A 17626-nucleotide genomic window follows, 5' to 3' on the forward strand; every position below is an offset into this window, starting at 1 on the left:
GACGATAAAAATAACATTTTCAAATGTGTTTACGATGGTCTCTGGCAAGTCAGTGTACCTAATTTGGAAAGAAAGCATCCGTTGTATGGTGTTAAATATTTTCCTCTCATACTGTATTTTTCCTAAGCTTTCATTCCGGGCCCATATTTTTCTGCAACTTGCTTCATACAATAGAGCACTGCTAACCTTAACAGATAGCGGAAGGTGCATGTACTGAGGCAATCGGGAAAATAGGGAGCAACCAACCTCTAGACGGTGACTTTACAATTAAAAACGAACCAGAGAGAACAAAAATACGATAATAGTGATTGTATATTAGAATAGAAGACTGGCGTGCATGTATTAAAAGAGCGTTCATATATGGGCCTGCTTTATGCTGCAAAAGGCGTACCATACGCATTGTTAGAAAGTTTTCTTGTTTTTTTTTTTTTCCCCAAGAACCTAGTATTAGCTCCCGGAAACACTGGAAACACGGATTTTTATTAAAAACGAAAACCTTCTGCACGTCAAATGACTGACAAATACGTATGGTGCTTCTTAAGCAGAATGGATCAAAAATTTCAGTCATTCATCAAACCGTCCATATTACACGGCCGAGAATGCAGTGTTCGGCAGATTCTGTTCTTATACGATTGCTCAAACGGTTCCATCAGTGTTCTTGAGAAGGACACGAGGAAGTATTCTAGAAGCAAGCTCTATGCGTAAATCGGTTGTATTAATGTCGTGAAAAAGGAACTCACTAATACAGAAGTGCGGTAGTAAAACAAAAGGAGCAGCTAGGACGTACTATATTGCAGAAAGAAATATGTTTCAGGTGCGTATGGAAACCTTCTCTACTCAGCCGTGTAGCCAGTAGAATTTTAGCAGGACCAAATTCACTGTCACTCCGTATTGCTGCGACAAGGCGTTGAAATACAAAAGCTCTAATCAGAAAAAAAAAAAAGCAATGTTGCTTCCTGGCTAGAAAGAAGAAGCATGGCACGAGTAATGCGTATTTTAAACTCGCGGGTATCACCTTCTCGAATGTGTGGAGATTTCGTTTTTTTTTTTTACTATTGTTATTTTGATGAAACACTGATATTTTATTCGTGCTGTTTTATAGCCTTTAAGGAAGATTTCTTTACGGATATATTTCTGTATTGTACACCCCCCACCTATTGGGAGTGTTAAAAGAAATATATTTGCTGAGGCCATCAATGGAGTTATACCTGAATGCATTGCTGAGAATTTACTTCTTCCAGTGTTGTAACTGCTCGTTACTTCTAACGTTTGCAAAAGCTTTTCAAAGACATTTCTATTCTTCGGTATCAGAATGTAAAATTGCAGTATTAGGATCCAGCAGTCAGGCATAAAAACAGCTTATAATCACGTTAGCTTTTTCTGGTCAAAGTTGACCGGCACTGCATCGCCTATACAGTGACTACACAGGAACGTTTGGATACCACACTGTTGTCACGTCTGTGCCGATTGACGCGCCATACTGAAACGTAGCTACTATCAGAAACTAGGCTGTAATAAACGAAGGCCTCAAGCACGGTTGCAAAAAAAAAAAAAAGGTCGACGTATAAGCAAATGTTGCACGCTGTGGCAGGAATAACCTGGGGCCCTATTTTCGACAATTCGTCATTTTGTTCAAATTGGGACGTACGCGTGACGTATGCAGTAGGACGGTGCCAGGTTACGTAAGCACACAATCGGGTTACGCATTCTGAAGAAAAAGAGAAATAAAGTGACTGAAAAATCACGCTGTCGTCTGCTACTATATATCGGCGCCAAGCATGAAAAACGACGATGCTCCTGCAGGAACCCATACACTACGGTGCATTCTGTGATTCGGAAGCCTCGGGTTGCAGTGAGGCGAGTGAAGCATGTTGTGGCGTTGCGGTATCAGTGTGTCATGACATAGTTGCGGTCGAACATTCGGCATCAGCTACGCACGGAAACGCTGCGCGAGTTTTTGCTGAAGAGCAAGGACAGCAACGGAATATTCGCAATGCTGCAAAATGGGAGCGGAAAGTAGCATTGCTGTTAATAAGCGCCGATGACCTCTCACGTTTATTTATCAGCGACTTTTAAATGCAGGAACTAAAACGTTTAAGGACTTGTTCGTAAACAGAAGGAATCGACAGATTTCGAATGTAGCTCCAGCACTGACGATGAGGCGCCGGCGCAGCCGGCATCGTCCATGTATGGGACAGCGCTCGCTGTCTCAAAGTATGAATTACTGTTAAGTACTGGCTGTGCTACCCACCTTTTTCGAAAAGCCGCGTTATGACCAGGTACCGTCAGGTCACCAAGTATACTAACATGAAGTCACCAAGTTTCTAACATGATGTGTCGGCATGAGTTGTTTAGAGCGCGGAAAGCAGCGCAGAGAGAGAGATGGAGGGAGACAGAGAGGGAAAAAGAGTCTTCCACACGCACACGAAGTGGAAAGCATAAGCTGGGCCTTAAACCTTGTCGGTTAAATTTTCATGCGCCGGCATGCGAAAGGCACTTGCGAAAGGCAAAAGACGTCCGAGAAAGAGAAAGAAACAGAAGAGCGGAATAGCAGGAAGGTTATTTAGGTGATGTTCAGGCTACCGTCCACGGGCAGAGGGGGATAAACAGAGAATAAGAAAAGAAAGCGAAAGATGTTTGAGGAAAGTTTGATATGAAGCTAGGGCGGCGCCGCGCGCGCGTATTCCTTACTGTCGAAACGGTAAAATGCAAATCAATAAAGGGAGGTTATTTTCCTGCTGTGTTAAAAAATCAAACAATACAAAATGTTACTGAACTACATCATATGATTAGAGCGTACCGCCATAACGGGCTCCGGAGTACTTTAGAAACAAAATAAGCAAGTGGTGAGCCCGCATGCATATTAAAACAAAACTTGATAATGAAACACATCACATGTGGCAAGCAATCATGTGCCATGTGCATAGAATATACTTTCCTTTATTAAAATAGAAGCTGTGAGTATCTTTGTTTCTTTTTCCCATCGTGGAAAGGCTGCTGAATTCGTTAATATTGAGTGAGTGCATAGTGCAAGACAAAAAAGGCAGGGTTTAGGGCCGACGTTTAAGACAGCCTTTGGTGATCCCTCGCTGTCTGTCGCGCGAAATTCCTGCACAGCCATCGAACCATATGGCCCCTCAGGTTGTACTCACGAACCGCCAGACGGATATTAAGAAAGCATCGCGGTGCTCTCTGAAATTCATGACGGTTTGGTGGGCGCTGTTTAACACAAAGACAAAGAGAAGAAAACGCTGGACCCGCGCCTTTATTTCTCTTCTTTTCTTTCTCTCTGTGTTTAGGAGCGCCAAAGAAACCATCATGAACAACCTACAACTCGCCCAACTTTCACTTCTGTTGTTCTCTGAAATGCCTCGTCTAGCGCAGATCAACCGCATGAGTTAGCGGGCCGCATTGCTGCTCTTGGCAACGACGGCGCGGATCGATGCTTTCTCTATGAGAGCAAAGCATTTGCAATGGGAGGGTAGGTGCGACCCTCGTGCGGCTGTAAATCTGCGGCTTCAATATTAATCCTCTATACGGTGACGCAGCTGAAAAGTTCCCTTAGAACGTCGTTTTAGTGCTTTACACAATTACAGCAAGATGTGTCAGCTTACTTCACCACCCACCAAACTATCTACCAAACTGCGGTGTACTAGCAGTCGCCTGTACTGCACGTCGAATTCGCCATATTGTTATCGCGGCCGCCTCAAGTGGGTCGAAATCGGCGCCAAACTTTGGTCGTTTACCGCAATGGCAGCACATCCTTTACGTAATGAAACGTCATTTTGACGTCATTATTCAATGTTTATGCATGACGTATTTCCCACCATACAACGTCAGCTAATCATATTTCAGTAGTCAACTCTTCATAGTGAGCAGTTCATTTGAGCCCATTCGAAATACAAGCGTAAGTGCTTCCCTTTCTATCATATATACCTATGTATTCCCTCCACAGTTAATTATATATATCCTCCATGCTTTATGAATACCGCTGCTAAAAATCCGTTTTCACGCTTACGTCATATTTACGTCACCGCAAAAAGCCATTTAGACACACGGAGATTATTTCGCGCTACAATTTTGAAACACGTGACTATACTGAGACCCAATGAGAGAAAGAAAATGGCGCCGAGTGGAGGTCATGTGTGTCGAAAATAGGGCCCCTGCATTGTACGACTATGACTACAAAGCCAGTTGTGTGGCTAAACCCTCCGTTTGCTTATTATCTAGGTAAAACTAGATGGGAGCGATGCGTCTGCTGAATTTATTTTGGCCGCATGCACCTCAACATCCTGCGGTAATTCAGAGCAAAAACCGATGACCAGTGCGCAATGCACTCCCAAGTACACGCTGCTAAGCAATAGCGCTCTTGCCAGCGGCTCCCCGAAGAGCAAAGCAAAGGCCAACTATAGAAAAGACGAGAGCCTTGTCGTGGATTGTCATGAGGGCGCTCATTGTGTGCGACAGTAAGTCCGCAGAGCCCCAAGAACGGCCATAGCTGAACGGTCTGCAAACAACTTGCGGAAATAAAGCTCCAGTCGCCTTCACCTCGGAGAATAACCAAAAAATGTTAGAGTTTTAAAGTGGTCAAAAACACTAGGACGTGTGAAAGCGTTCGCACATAGATAGAAGTTGGCGGGGACGGCGACGAGCATTGCAAAGCGTGTGAATGTGTTGGGGGTGATAAGATACGTGAAATGTTATCACGTTCTGTAGTGTATTCCCGCGAGAAATTATCAGGTACAAATTTTCTGCATTGCGACGTTATTTGTTTTGTTTTTTTCCCTTGAGCTCGGCAGATGGAAACCAAAATACTTCTGACTGACCGTGTGAAGCAGTACTCTTGCACAGAAATAGAAGCAAGAGCCCAATCATTTAATCAGGGAGTGATTACTCTTTGGTATCTACCTGAGTGCCACTAAGTGAGCTAACCAAAGGCTCCCAAAAATTTGTAATTTGTTTTATCTGGTATGTTTTTAAAAAACTGTGCAATTTTTTCTTTGTTGCCGCATGGCTGTACCTAAGGGAATTCCTTCGAGTAATCAGTCCCTTATTACAAATTCTACTCCACCTTTGGGTTTGCCCTAAACTTTGATCTAATCCAGCGATGCCCAATACTCCTGACTCATTAAAAAAGTCAGCGCCTATCATTTGCGGTTGCCACTTTGGCCATTCTGCTTTAAAGTACTCTTTACCTTAGAGAAGAATTGAAGTAACGCTGACGAAAGGTATACGGTATTACGTATTACGGTATACGGTATTACGTATTACGGTATACGGTATTACAATTTTTAATTCACTTTGTGAAGGAGTGCACGCGTTCTTTTCCTGCTGCAAAGAGTGCACGCGTTGTTTTCCTGCTGCCTGTTTGATTGTGTAGTACCTAATATCTGTGAGGACAGTTCCTTTATTTCTGTAAGCTCATCAGGCATTTTAGCGGCACAGATGAGGAAATAATAATGCTTGCTAGCACATACTGCGTACCGGTGTGCAATTTATTGGCTTAAATGTATAGTGATAAAAAGTTGTGCATTACTTACCATTGTAGCCGGATTCACTGCTCCAAAGCTCCTGAGGTATATCTCACACTTTACAACTGTGGGAATATCTGCAAAAACGAAAACAAGGCGATATTGTAAATATCAGTGATATTGAGAAAAGGCTAGGCTGGTTAGGAAGACAACAGTAAGTTTTGTGTGTCTTTTTTTGGCTCTGTCACTGAACCTTTCCTTACGGCTGACAATCCTTTGAAGATTTAAAACTCGTTATTTGACTCTCACTATTAACTATTCTCAGATTATTTTAATAACGATCAATTCATGAAATATGACGTCGCAATAACCTGCCTCTAAAATATATATGAATGTCGATGTTACGCGAACAGACGAGATTTTATGTAACTAGATTACTTTAACAGCAGCAGTTAGCTCCTGCAGCATTGATGTAGAGCAAACATTGTTTATCCTAAAATGTGTACTTGTGGCACTATTGGCAAAACGTTTTGAACTTTGAAAGACGTTGTGAACAGAACGAAACTAATCATGTCAGGACATAGATGCGTAACTCCATCGTGTTTATTGAGCATGCTTATGTAAAAACCTGTGTAAGCGATGCAGTTGAACTTGATGCCACTCGAAATCGGTAGTCCACAAGCGAAAGACGAAAATGGAGAAGAACATCGAAAAGATTGAAAGTTGAATCTAGAACAAAGAACTGCCGATGCTTTGACAATGTACATTCGAAGCAGAGGGCGATATTTCTATACAGATGAATAACAAGTGAGGTAAGAGAGGAAATGATAAAGCTGTTTATTCTACATGTGAAGAAATTTCTGCTAAAAGGCTTAAGAAAACTATACATTTGGAGAGTACGTGTGCCCCCGTGGAAACAACTCTTGGTCATGTTGCGGTCCGCAGTCAATACGTTTACCATCCGGAATGAAATAGGCCGACTTTCAACCAGTTTCTTAAGTTGCCATGTCACCAAACAGTACCAGCGTTGCGAACACTGCGTTTAGCAGCTATTTCAGAATAAAGACAATGCTGGTGCACCTCATTTCCTTCTGACGTGGCATGCCAATCTTGAGCGTGGTTAGATAACGTGCCCCATTTGTCAATGCCAAAATGGGAGATGGAATCTGGAAACCTGCGACAGTAAACGCAGCCCCTTGCTATATTCTGCGTTGGTGCGCACGGCATTCACATTAGAACGTGTTCGTTGGGCTGTAACTGAGGGAGATAATACCGGGATTTTGGAGGCAGGTGTGTATGCAACTGGAGCAAAGAACTCTTTTTTTTTCCAGTGCTCTATGTTTTCATTAACCTAATCGTACAACCGAATCTCCCGAATGTTCTGAAAATCGAATGTCTTGTTGCGTCTCACGAAGAAATACAGCGCAGCGAAACATTTTGCCGACAGTTTCCATTTCTGCCTTCATTTTATTGATGTACTTAGTCATATAAGGCGATGGTAACACGTGGTATATACGCTGGGTATAATTCCATTGCACTGACGTTATACAGTTCAACAAAATGCAGCAAAATTATTACAAAAAGGGACACCAATGAGCTAGTAACCAGTTGACAAAACAATGTACAACGCGCAATGTGGAAGAAACTCTAATGACAGGGGCTTCAGCGTTGCAATGCGGAAGAAAGGCGGAGGAAAAAATAGGTAACATCGTATGGCGATGACTTAAATGCAGAGAGATTGATGCGAATTTAAATTTCGTTCCAATTATGTCTGGAGTGGACAGTAAATACAAAACGTTTTGGACACACTCACGGATAGATATTTATGAATCTTGGTAACAACTTTCAATTAGTAATGTGATTAACATCTAATGCCTCTTCAGGGGTCAGCGTACACGTCGGCTGTGAACTTGAAAATGTTTGAACATTTTATTTATTTATTTATTTATTTATTTATTTATTTATTTATTTATTTATTTATTTATTTATTTATTTTGTAAGGGTATGTTCAATCTCAGGTCGGTTTTCCGGTCGAACGTTAAACTAGCACGCCAGTTTCTTGCGTACTCTTCTTTGTCCGCCGTCTTCTAGATAGCACGCGCCTTTCGACACGCTCGTCGTCTTTGTCACCATCGACAGTCACCGAGCGTTGGTGTGACACTACAATTATTCCCGGGAGAAAAAGGAGGCATCCTGCCGACTCATGGCGTCGACACAACAGGCAGGTCATAACAGGGCTTGAGGCGGTCAACATGCACCGTTTTACGCCCACGGCGATGCATATCCTATGTCGGTGCAAGCGGTTCTATAACGTAGTTCACCGGAGAGGTCTGTGCAAATAACCTGTTATGGACCATGGTATTTAGAAGCAAGTTTGGTAGAGAAGCCTGAAGGGGTGGCAGTAACCCAAAGCCACACGAGGGAAGTCTGTGCCTTATGAAGGAGCTGGACAAGTTGGTGTGCGAAGGAACTGCTGGTGAACATGGTTGTGGGCTGTAAATGATCGGGCCAACTAGCGACATTCTGCTGCCTATGCTGCCGCTTTAGAGACTGTGGTCGATTCGGAGTTGTCAGGGTGCTAAGGGAGTACTGTGTCCATAGTTGAGGTGGGTTCACGGTCGTATAGAAGAAAAAAGGGGGAGAAGCCGGTCGTGCTTTTTATGGCAGTATTATAAGCGTACGCCGGTCTCAGTTTGAGGGATCGCACGCGACATACATGGCCAGCATGTCACTCAAGATGCGGTTAAAACGCTCCGCATGCCATTTGTCTGCGGATGGTAGGCAGAGGTAGAACGGTGGATAATGCGGCACTGCTGAAGAAGGGCTTCAAACGTCTCGGAAAGAAAAGCACGGCCACGGTCACTGAGCAATTCTTTAGATGAACCATGGCGCAGAACGAGATGGTGCAGGACGAAAGACGCAGCGTCTGGCGCTGACGCAGAAGGTAAGAATGTTTCTGCGTAGCGGGTAAGGTGACCGACAGCCACGATGACCCAACGGTTGCCAGCTGGAGTGACTGGTAATGGCCCGTAAAGATCAATACAAACACGATCGAATGGTCGGCTGGGGCAGGGCAAGTGCTGCATCGGAACGGTGGAGTGGTGTGGAGGGTTTTGCGGCGTTGGCATTCCAGGCATGCGCGGACGTAATGACGCACGAAGCGGTACATACCTTGCCAGTAATAGCGGAGGCGAAGACGAGTGTGTTTTCAACACTACAGCGTGGGCACACTGAGGATCGGCGTGAAAAGCGGTGCATATTTCCGAACGGAGGTGCCGATGAATAACAAGGAGCCACTTGCGTCCATCGGAAAGGTAATTTCGGGGGTAACGCATGCCTTTGCGGACGGCAAAATGACGAGCTTGGCGGCGAAGCGTTCGAGAAGCTGGGCGCAGAGAAGGTGTAGATAGAAGCGCGAAAAGAGGAGCGATCCAAGGGTCTTGTCTTTGTTCATTGGGCTTGTCGGCAATTTCTACTGATGAGTCATCTATGGTGATGGTTGTCGAGTCAGAGCTGTATTGAAAAGATGACCTAGACAAAGCGTCGGTATCAGATTGCTTACGGCTAGACCGGCAGGTGGCACGCATGCCATACTCTTGCAAGCGGAGGGCCCCACGAGCAAGACTGCTAGATAGGTCATTAAGGGTGGACATCCAGCAGAGTGCGTGATGATCCGTAACAACAAAAAAGGGACGACCGTAGAGATGTGGGCGAAACTTCCCAATGGCTTAAATGATGACCAAGCACTATTTCTCGGTTATAGAAAAATTTTTGGGCCTTTGTTAAGGTGCGGCTGGCATAAGCAACAACGTACTCTGGTAGCCGGGCTCTCGTTGTGCAAGGGCAGCGCAGAGACCTACACCGCTGGCATCAGTGTCAACTTCGGTAGGCGCTGCAGGGTCAAAATGGCGGAGAATCGGAGGCGACACTAGAAGGCGCCGAAGCGTCGAAAAGGCCTCATCAAAGTCGGACGTCCAAAACGAAAGAATGGCGTCACCGGCAGGGAGCTCAGTCAGTGGCGAGTTGATCGAGCGAAATTGCGGGCGAAATTGCGGGCGAAACAACGAAAATACGAGCACAGCCCTATAAAACTACGCAGCTCCTTTAGGGAAGTTGGGCGTGGAAACTCAGCTGCTGCGTGGAGTTTCGCAGGACCTGGACGTATACCGTCTTTCGAAACAACGTGTCCCAATACAGGAAGCTGGCGAGCCCCGAAGCAGCACTTTTTCAAAATTAGTTGCAGGCCGACATCGGTCAAACACTTTAGCACACGCTCGAAACGGTCCAAATGTGACGTAAAATCTTTTAAAAGCACGACAATATCGTCTAAAGACAGTCATGCCACTTGAGTCCGCACAGAATTGTTTCCATCATGCGCTCGAAGGTGGCCGGCGCGTTGCACAATCCAAACGGCGTGACGTTAAATCCATAGAGATCGTCAGGTGCAAAAAAGCGGTTTTTGGTACCTGCCATGGGTACCTGCCAGTAGCCCGAGCGCAGGTCCAGAGATGAAAAGAATTTGGAACCTTGAAGGCAATCGAGAGCGTCATCAATATGTGGAAGGGGGTACACGTCTTTTCGCGTTATCTTGTTCAATCGCCTGTAATCAACGCAGAACCGGATAGAGCCATCCTTTTTCCGCACGAGAACGACAGGGCTGTGCGTAGGTTGGATGACGCCACGCTGAAGCATATCATTAACGTTCTCGGTGATAACTCGACGTTCTGCAGTCGATACGCGATGAGGGCGCTGGTGTACCGGGGCGTGGGTACCAGTGTCGATGCAGTGAATGACAACGGATTTGCTCCCTAACTATGTCTCAGGAAAGTTGAATGAGGAACGGAAGCGCCGAAGCAAGCTGACTAGCTGGTCGCGTTGATCTGCTTAAAGGCTGTCATCAATACAGTCAGAAAAAGCTCTAGTCGAGTTGTCGTTCCGTACAGAAGCAGGCAAGTCAATAATATCGAGCTGAAGTGGGGCTGGGTCTTCTCAGACGGCATATGTCATAGCGTCATGAAAGGGCCCGACATGACCAAGACGTTCTCCATGAAGAAGCATTGACGGACAAGGGAACGGACGTACATGGCGCTGTAGCAAGCACAGAAGGTCAGAAGGCCGAAAGGCAGGAGTAAGCAATGACGACGATTAGCGGCATGAGTCGGAGTGAAAAGAACAGTCGAATCAGGAAAGCAGGCGTAGGAAACGGGCACGAGGACGGCAGAGCACGCGGGGATGTCAGTGTCTTCGGCCACGGTTATATTATCGATGTGGAGCGGTGTTTCGGACGATGCGGCAGGTGAAATCGGCGACAATTTGATGCTGGCTCAGACACAATCAATAATCGCATAAATGGTGAGAAAGTCGCAACCCAGAATGAGTTCGTGACAGCAGTGAGACAGCACAAGAAATTCGGCGACGAACAAAACTCCCTGAATGACACTTCGAACAGTGCATGTCGCAAGCGGTTGAATGAAATGTGAGCTGGCAGTTCGGAGAAAAAAGTTCGAAGCAGGCATCGTAACTTTACGAAGTCGGCGGCAAAGGTTGGTACCTTTAACAGACCCAGAGGCGCCAGTGTCCACAAGCGCGAGACCTGCGACGCCATTAACAAACACTTCAATAACGTTGGCTGAGGAAGACGGACGACTTGCGCAAGTAGAAGAAAACGCAGTTACTGCCTCTGGAACTGCGGCTTTACTTTTCTTCCAGGCCAGCAGGAGAGCGACGGTGCGGCGGCGAGAGGGAACGACGGTGGGGAAGCGGTGATCGGCGGGAGCAGCGGTCAGGATAAAATGAGTCTGTAGAGGTGCCAGCAGCGACAGGGGGAGCGAAAGGTTCATAGTTTGAACTGTAGTTGGAACTGTCAGGCGAGAGCCATTGCGGTACGACTGCGCGCACTGGCGACAAAGCCGGGTGACGTGGCCTGGAGCGCCACATGAATAACAGATTGGGCGTTTGTCGGAGGCCCGCCATGGATTGTTGACTGGACGTCGAGGAGGCAGATAAGGGCGGGACGGAGGTGGTGGCGCTGGAAACGGGTGGTGGTGGCGCAACATACGCGACAGGGCAGGGTAGTGGTCTGGAGGCTACAGCGGCGTGCGTTAAAGGGGCTGTCACAGGCGTAAGTTGAAATCTTGGCGGTAAAACTTCTGCAACATGGTCCTGGATGGTGCGTAGAAGTGGAGGATCTAGCGATGGGGTAGTTGCGGCAGAAGCAGGGAGGAGCGACAGTTGGCGAGCCACTTCCTCCCGTATAAAGACCTTGACCTCGGGAAGGAGGAAAGGTGGTTCAGAAGCGAGACCGCCTGCTGTAGGAGGCGTGAATAACCAGTCGTTCGATACAGAACGCCGAGTAGAAGCTCGTTGTCTCTTGAGGACATTGTAACTCTGACACAGCTCAATCACTTCGATGACGGTTTGCGGGTTTCTGGCCGTCAACATTTGAAATGCATCGTCGGAGATTCCCTTCGGGAATTTGGTGATCATGTCAGCTTCGGACATAGAAGGATCAACACGTTTAAAAAGATCCACAATGTCTTCCATGTAGCTGGTGAATGTTTCCGGATTCTGAGCTCGGGCTTCGGTGCGTTGTTTGGCGCGCAGTTTGCGCACAGCGGGGCGGTCGAACACCTCGAAAAAGCTTGTTTTGAAGGCAAGCCAGGTGGGCAGGCCGGGCTCGTGGTTGCGGAACCATAGATTGGCTACAGCGGTCGGGTAAAAGAGCACGTTGGCTAACTTGGTGGTATCATCCCACTTGTTGTAGGCACTTACGCGTTCGCAGGAGGATAGCCAATCATCCACATCTTGGTAATCTGCGCCACTGAAGAAGCTGGGGTCACGCTGGCGAAGCTCACCAGACCACAGGATGGTAGACAGAGCGGTGGGAGCAGTCGAGCATGGAGTGGCGATTAGGCTTGTTGCCTCAGGCATAGCAGATGGCGGAGTGAGTGTGCGGCTGCGAAGCTCCAGCGTGAGAGGAGGGAACGAAGAGCAGCCTCCACGAAATGGAAAGGTACGCTCAATCTTAGGACGGTGTTCTAGTCAAACGTTCAACTAGCACGTCAGTCGCTTGCGTGTTCTTCTTTGTCACCCGTCTTCTTTGTAGAACGCGCCTTTCGACATACGCTTGTCGCCTTTGTCACCGTCGACAGTCACCGAGCGTTGGTGTAACACTAAAATTTATTTGTTGATTTATTTCTATAGCCTAAAGGTTATATAACCTAAAGGTTTTATGGTTATAACCTAAAGGCTATAAGGAAAATCAAGAACTGGGCAAACAAAAAAGTGCACACAACAAGCTTGATCGCAGTTCAGAATAGCACAAGGAATATCGGAACGGAGAAAGACAGAAAAGTACTGGGAGAAGTGTAAACGCATCAACTACACGTACAGCAATCATGCATTCTATGACGCCAGCTCGGTACGGCTGGTGATGTATTTCGTTCATTTATCGCCAATAAGAGTGGTGACTTCTAATATTTTAGTGTACGAGCGAAAATCAGGCAGACTTTATGCGCATGGTCAAGGCGAACTGAGCAATGGGGCGCAGGAAAGATGTGGTTTCGGAAAGAATGGCTGGTCACAACGAATGGTCTTTTCTAAGGGTGCTTTTTTTTTTTTGTGCATCAACCATTTGACTCCGCCGATATCTGTCTTTATTTCGCTCGTAAACTGCGGAATTTAAATGGTCAAGAGGCTTTCATAAGCTTGCTCTCAGAACGTGAATTGGTCGCTTTATGAAATAGGATTCAAGAATATTTGAATTAAATTATGAAGACATTGAGCGATTGAGGCATGAACGATACTATCATCCGGCGAATTATTTTCTGGTGGCACTGAAAACAAATGCGGCGAAACTCATCAAACTGAAAGCTTACAGAAAGTCTCGTAACTGAAGGGACTACACGTAGGATGGGGCTGCTGTCACCCTTGAACGCCAGTCGAAATTAATCGGAAGTTGCAAAGGTAAACATCATTGTACGGTGTGTCTCTTATACATTTCTCTGATAAAATCACCAAACAGAATATTGCAACACTGAGTCCCTAGCCCTGAAATCTAATCCTTTGCATTAAAGCGAGGAAGGCAAAACAGAAGCTTCGGTTACATTGGTCCTCCCGCGCATTAGTGCTACTTTGTTATCGCAAACACCGTCATGATGCCATGAAAAAAGATTTCACTGGTACAGGCATGAAAATTTCTATTTTTCGAACGGCTCTGTGGCTTTCCAGTGTCTTTGCGCGTGGGAAGCATGAAGGGCGCATGAAAAAGCGAAAGGTACAGCACGCGCATCCGCCCATTACATTTGTGGTCTTCTGAAACCCAATATTGTGGACAGTCGCGCAAGTGCAGGTTTGGTGAGCACGCTTCACAGAGAGAAGTTCCTAATATGCAGAGAGCGTGAAATATTTCTACTAAGTATGACAGGCTTACGAAAAATGAAACGACAATTAATATGCGCGTATAACATGTTCCTGCATGCTGTGCATTACTATGGAACCGGATAGCTGCTTTTAGCACAGCCGGAAGCAGCCTAGGTAAACGGAAAAAGGAAAGCGGCTAATGGACCATCGTGCAAACGGCTTTTACTGAAAGGTTGAAATTTTAAACCATTGTATTCAATTTCTCTTCTCTGCACATTCTGGTAAACATGTCCTTTTAATATAACGCGAAGGGGAATCTGGAAAAGAAGACAAAGCCGGGGTAATCCGAAATATTTTGAATTTTTTTCTGCGAAAGACAGGCAAATCAATAACTGGTACTGTACAGCCCCGCCAGTTATTCAAATCATCACGTCACGTCATCAGTTTATTCAAACACCCTATGGTGCTTCACATACTCGAAAGCACCGAGAGAGGTTTTGTTTCTTTCTAGGATACAGCGCAATCAACAAAACAGGAGAAAAGGAGAACAGGAGGAATTTTGTTGTGCCTAGGGTCAACCCAAATCGCACCGTATCTTTTGTATTTATAGCTTCGAAAAAGAAGCCAAGAATTCTCGCGCCTTGTAGCCCGGACGCACAGTTAGAACCCGCAGTGTCCAGTCATTTGTTCTTGAGATTTCTCCACAAAACCTTTGAAAGCACACACATACGTTACGCAGTCGGCACAAGTAAAAGGTTTGTTGGTGGGCCGATTACGCTCTCTCGATTAAAGCGCGCTGCTCTCGGAATACGGAATTCAACATTTCTGGCCTATCATAAAGCCTGTCAACAACTGAATAGTGATTGAGAAACTCCACATATGTTCTCGACGTGGATTAATTTCAGTTTATATCACCGGATCTCAGTGTTAATTTGAAGAGTTCAATGCGGTGTGTTTCCTACATGCAATGCACCATGACACAAATAAAAACTACAGGATTGCACTTATCTTCGCTGGAGAGCTTAATGGCGAAAGTTTTTTTTCCTTCTCCCCTTCTAACTCTACTGTCTATTTCTTTTCTTTTTCTTCTCTATGTTGCCTGTTTGTGTGCCTGTCAGAACTTCATTCTTTTGTTTGCCTTCATAAGCGACATCGGCATCTCAGCGTTGTGCTCAACATGCGAGAATGAAGACCTAACTTCACAAAGCAGAAATGTTGTCGACGTCAGAACTTATTGCTATGTCTCGCTTACACATCTCGCGGAATCTCGCAAAATTTCGCTGAGACACCTTGCGAACACATATCGCGGACCCTCGTGGACACATCTCGCAGATGCGAGATATTCACCATGAAAGTGGGAAGGTCTCGCCTCAATAAATAAATGGAAGGGGGGGGGGGGGGGGTGGACAGTACACAAAAGCTCCAACTTTAGGGCGATGACCTGACAACTTTAACGGCTCTTGTCCGCGGCTCCTTCTTCGCGTGCATGCTTCTTCTCACACGCCTAATCACTATAGCGTTAAGCAGTACCCATTTTATCTCACGCATTGTCTTTACAGTCGCAAGCCACCACATAATATAAAGGACTACTTGACGAATAGAAGTGTCCGCTTAAAGGGACACTGGAACACTTTTTGCAGAAATTGAGATTTTAATGGCTTTTAACAGGTTCTCAGGCCACAAACTCGGCTATCTAATTAAAGTTAAGCACAAACAAGTGCCAATTGTCTTTTTTTTTATTTGAAATATGCGACCGGCACTGCCGGCACCTCGAGACACACCACGGGCCGCCTGCGATTGGTCAAGCTGTCGTGACGTAGTCGTGAGGACCCGAGACGCTGCCGATATGCATCCTGCGCTATGCTGCATGTATATCACAGCCGCCACAGCTCTCTGCGACGTTATAAAAGCTCTTGCGCGCGCTAAAGTTACTATATGGGTCTCGTCGTATGTATACGCAGCAGATACGGCCGCAAACGACGCAGCATCGACGAAGCGAAGGCCAGTAATGGAAATAACGGAATAGAATTATTAATGGAATTAATAGCACTTTCCCTTTAGTTTAAACCCCTTGTGGTTGTTTATAGTGCGCTGAGCTAAAGAAATGCATGGGCGACTTTTGTTCCACTTCCATCGAAATGCGGCACCCAAGCTGTGAAAGAATGAGCTACGGCATCAGGGATCAGCAATCACACATCCTGAACATTTAAGCACAACAGTGATTGATCGTCTGCGATTTGCTGATGACATTGCCTTGCTAAGCAACTCGGGGGATGAACTGCAAATAATGATTGATGACCTAGACAGGAAAAGTAGAAAGGTAGGTTTGAAAATCAATATGCAGAAGACTAAGGTAATGTTCAACAGCCTCGGGAAGGAACAGCAGTTTACATTAGGTAGAGAAATACTGGAAGTAGTAGGCGAATATGTCTACTTAGGACAAGTAGTAACCGCAGATTCGGACCACGAAAAGGAAATAACAAGAAGAATACGATTGGGATGGAGCGCATTTGGCAAGCACTCGCAGATTATGATTAGCAGCTTTCCGGTATCACTCAAGAAGAAAGTATACAACAGTTGCATCTTGCCTGTAGTCACCTATGGGACTGAAACGTGGAGGCTAACCAAGAGAGTTATACTTAAGTTGAGGACAACCCAGAGGGATATGGAACGAAAAATGGTAGGGGTAACATTAAGAGATAGAAAGCGTGCAGAGTGGGTCAGAGAAATAACTCAAGTTACCGACATTCTAGTAGAAATTAATAAGAAGAAATGGACATGGGCAGGACATGTAGTGCGAAGAGAGGATAACCGATCGTCGCTGAGGGTAACAAACTGGATTCCGAGGGAAGGAAAGCGTAGCAGGGGGCGGCAGAAAGTTAGGTGGGCGGATGAGATTAAGAAGTTCGCAGGGGTCAAATGGATGCAGCTAGCACAGAACCGGGTTAAGTGGAGAAATATGGGAGAGGCCTTCGCCCTGCAGTGGGTCTAATCAGGCTAATGATGATGATGATTATGATTGATTGACGCATTTGTTGACTGATTGATGAACTGATTGATTGAAGCATTGATTGAACGAATGATTGTAGTGTTCTTTCCGCTCACACGGCCTAGTAGTCTCGTACTTTTAACCTGTGCTTTGATTAACAACTCCAGCGTAAAGGTCTGTTCATGAAAAATGTATCTGATGTTCCATGTGTCTCTACGCTTTGCAGTGAGTTATCTAGTTGAGGCTTTTATGATTAAGATCTGGAACGATTGAAAGATCCCTATCTCGGTGTTCTGTGTACACGTTGCATGAAATAGGCTAGCGTAAAATTATTTTTCCATCCCACGCTATGTTTACATCAGGGCCTATCTCCTCCTTAATAATCATTCAGGAAGATACTGTGTGAGCAGTAGCGCGACCTGCCCCAGTTCTCATATATTATTCTGATTTAGATCTGCGTTTGCACTTCGACACCACCTGAAAGAAGTTTTGAGGAATTTGTTTGCGCGAAACGAGACTGTGGTTTAAGTTTTGATATCCTGCTTTAGCCTTTATTTGCTTTGCCATGAAGGCTGAAAGAAGTCGTGAGATTCTTGTTTTCGCCGATGCACAGCGTACTTTCATGATATGCTGCCCTCTTCCATGTGCATACAATGAGGCTATTTATTATGATTAATGGCATAAGCAAGCTTTAACACTCTCCCTGAATAGGAACTAGAGCTATGAAAACAGGCAGACCGATCGATAACATTGCGCTGCAATGTCGGAAACACCAGGTTTCTTTATGACCTCGCCTTAATTGCGC

The 17626-nt window shown here is 45.6% G+C and overlaps 1 protein-coding gene across 2 annotated transcripts in view; it reads right to left on the minus strand.

Annotated features, from left to right (window-relative positions):
• Window positions 1-17626, minus strand: part of LOC146185628 (glycine receptor subunit alphaZ1-like) — a 208774-nt gene that overhangs the window by 43489 nt on the left and 147659 nt on the right. For both annotated transcript variants that reach the window (XM_084606537.1, XM_084606538.1), the window contains exon 3: window positions 5541-5608. In XM_084606537.1, the coding sequence (XP_084462663.1) occupies window positions 5541-5608 (68 nt within the window). The remainder of the gene's footprint in view (window positions 1-5540; window positions 5609-17626) is intronic.

The sequence above is a fragment of the Amblyomma maculatum genome, chromosome 6 (assembly GCF_055883805.1).
Source record: "Amblyomma maculatum isolate TAMU_Amacu chromosome 6, ASM5588380v1, whole genome shotgun sequence".
NCBI lineage: Eukaryota > Metazoa > Arthropoda > Arachnida > Ixodida > Ixodidae > Amblyomma > Amblyomma maculatum.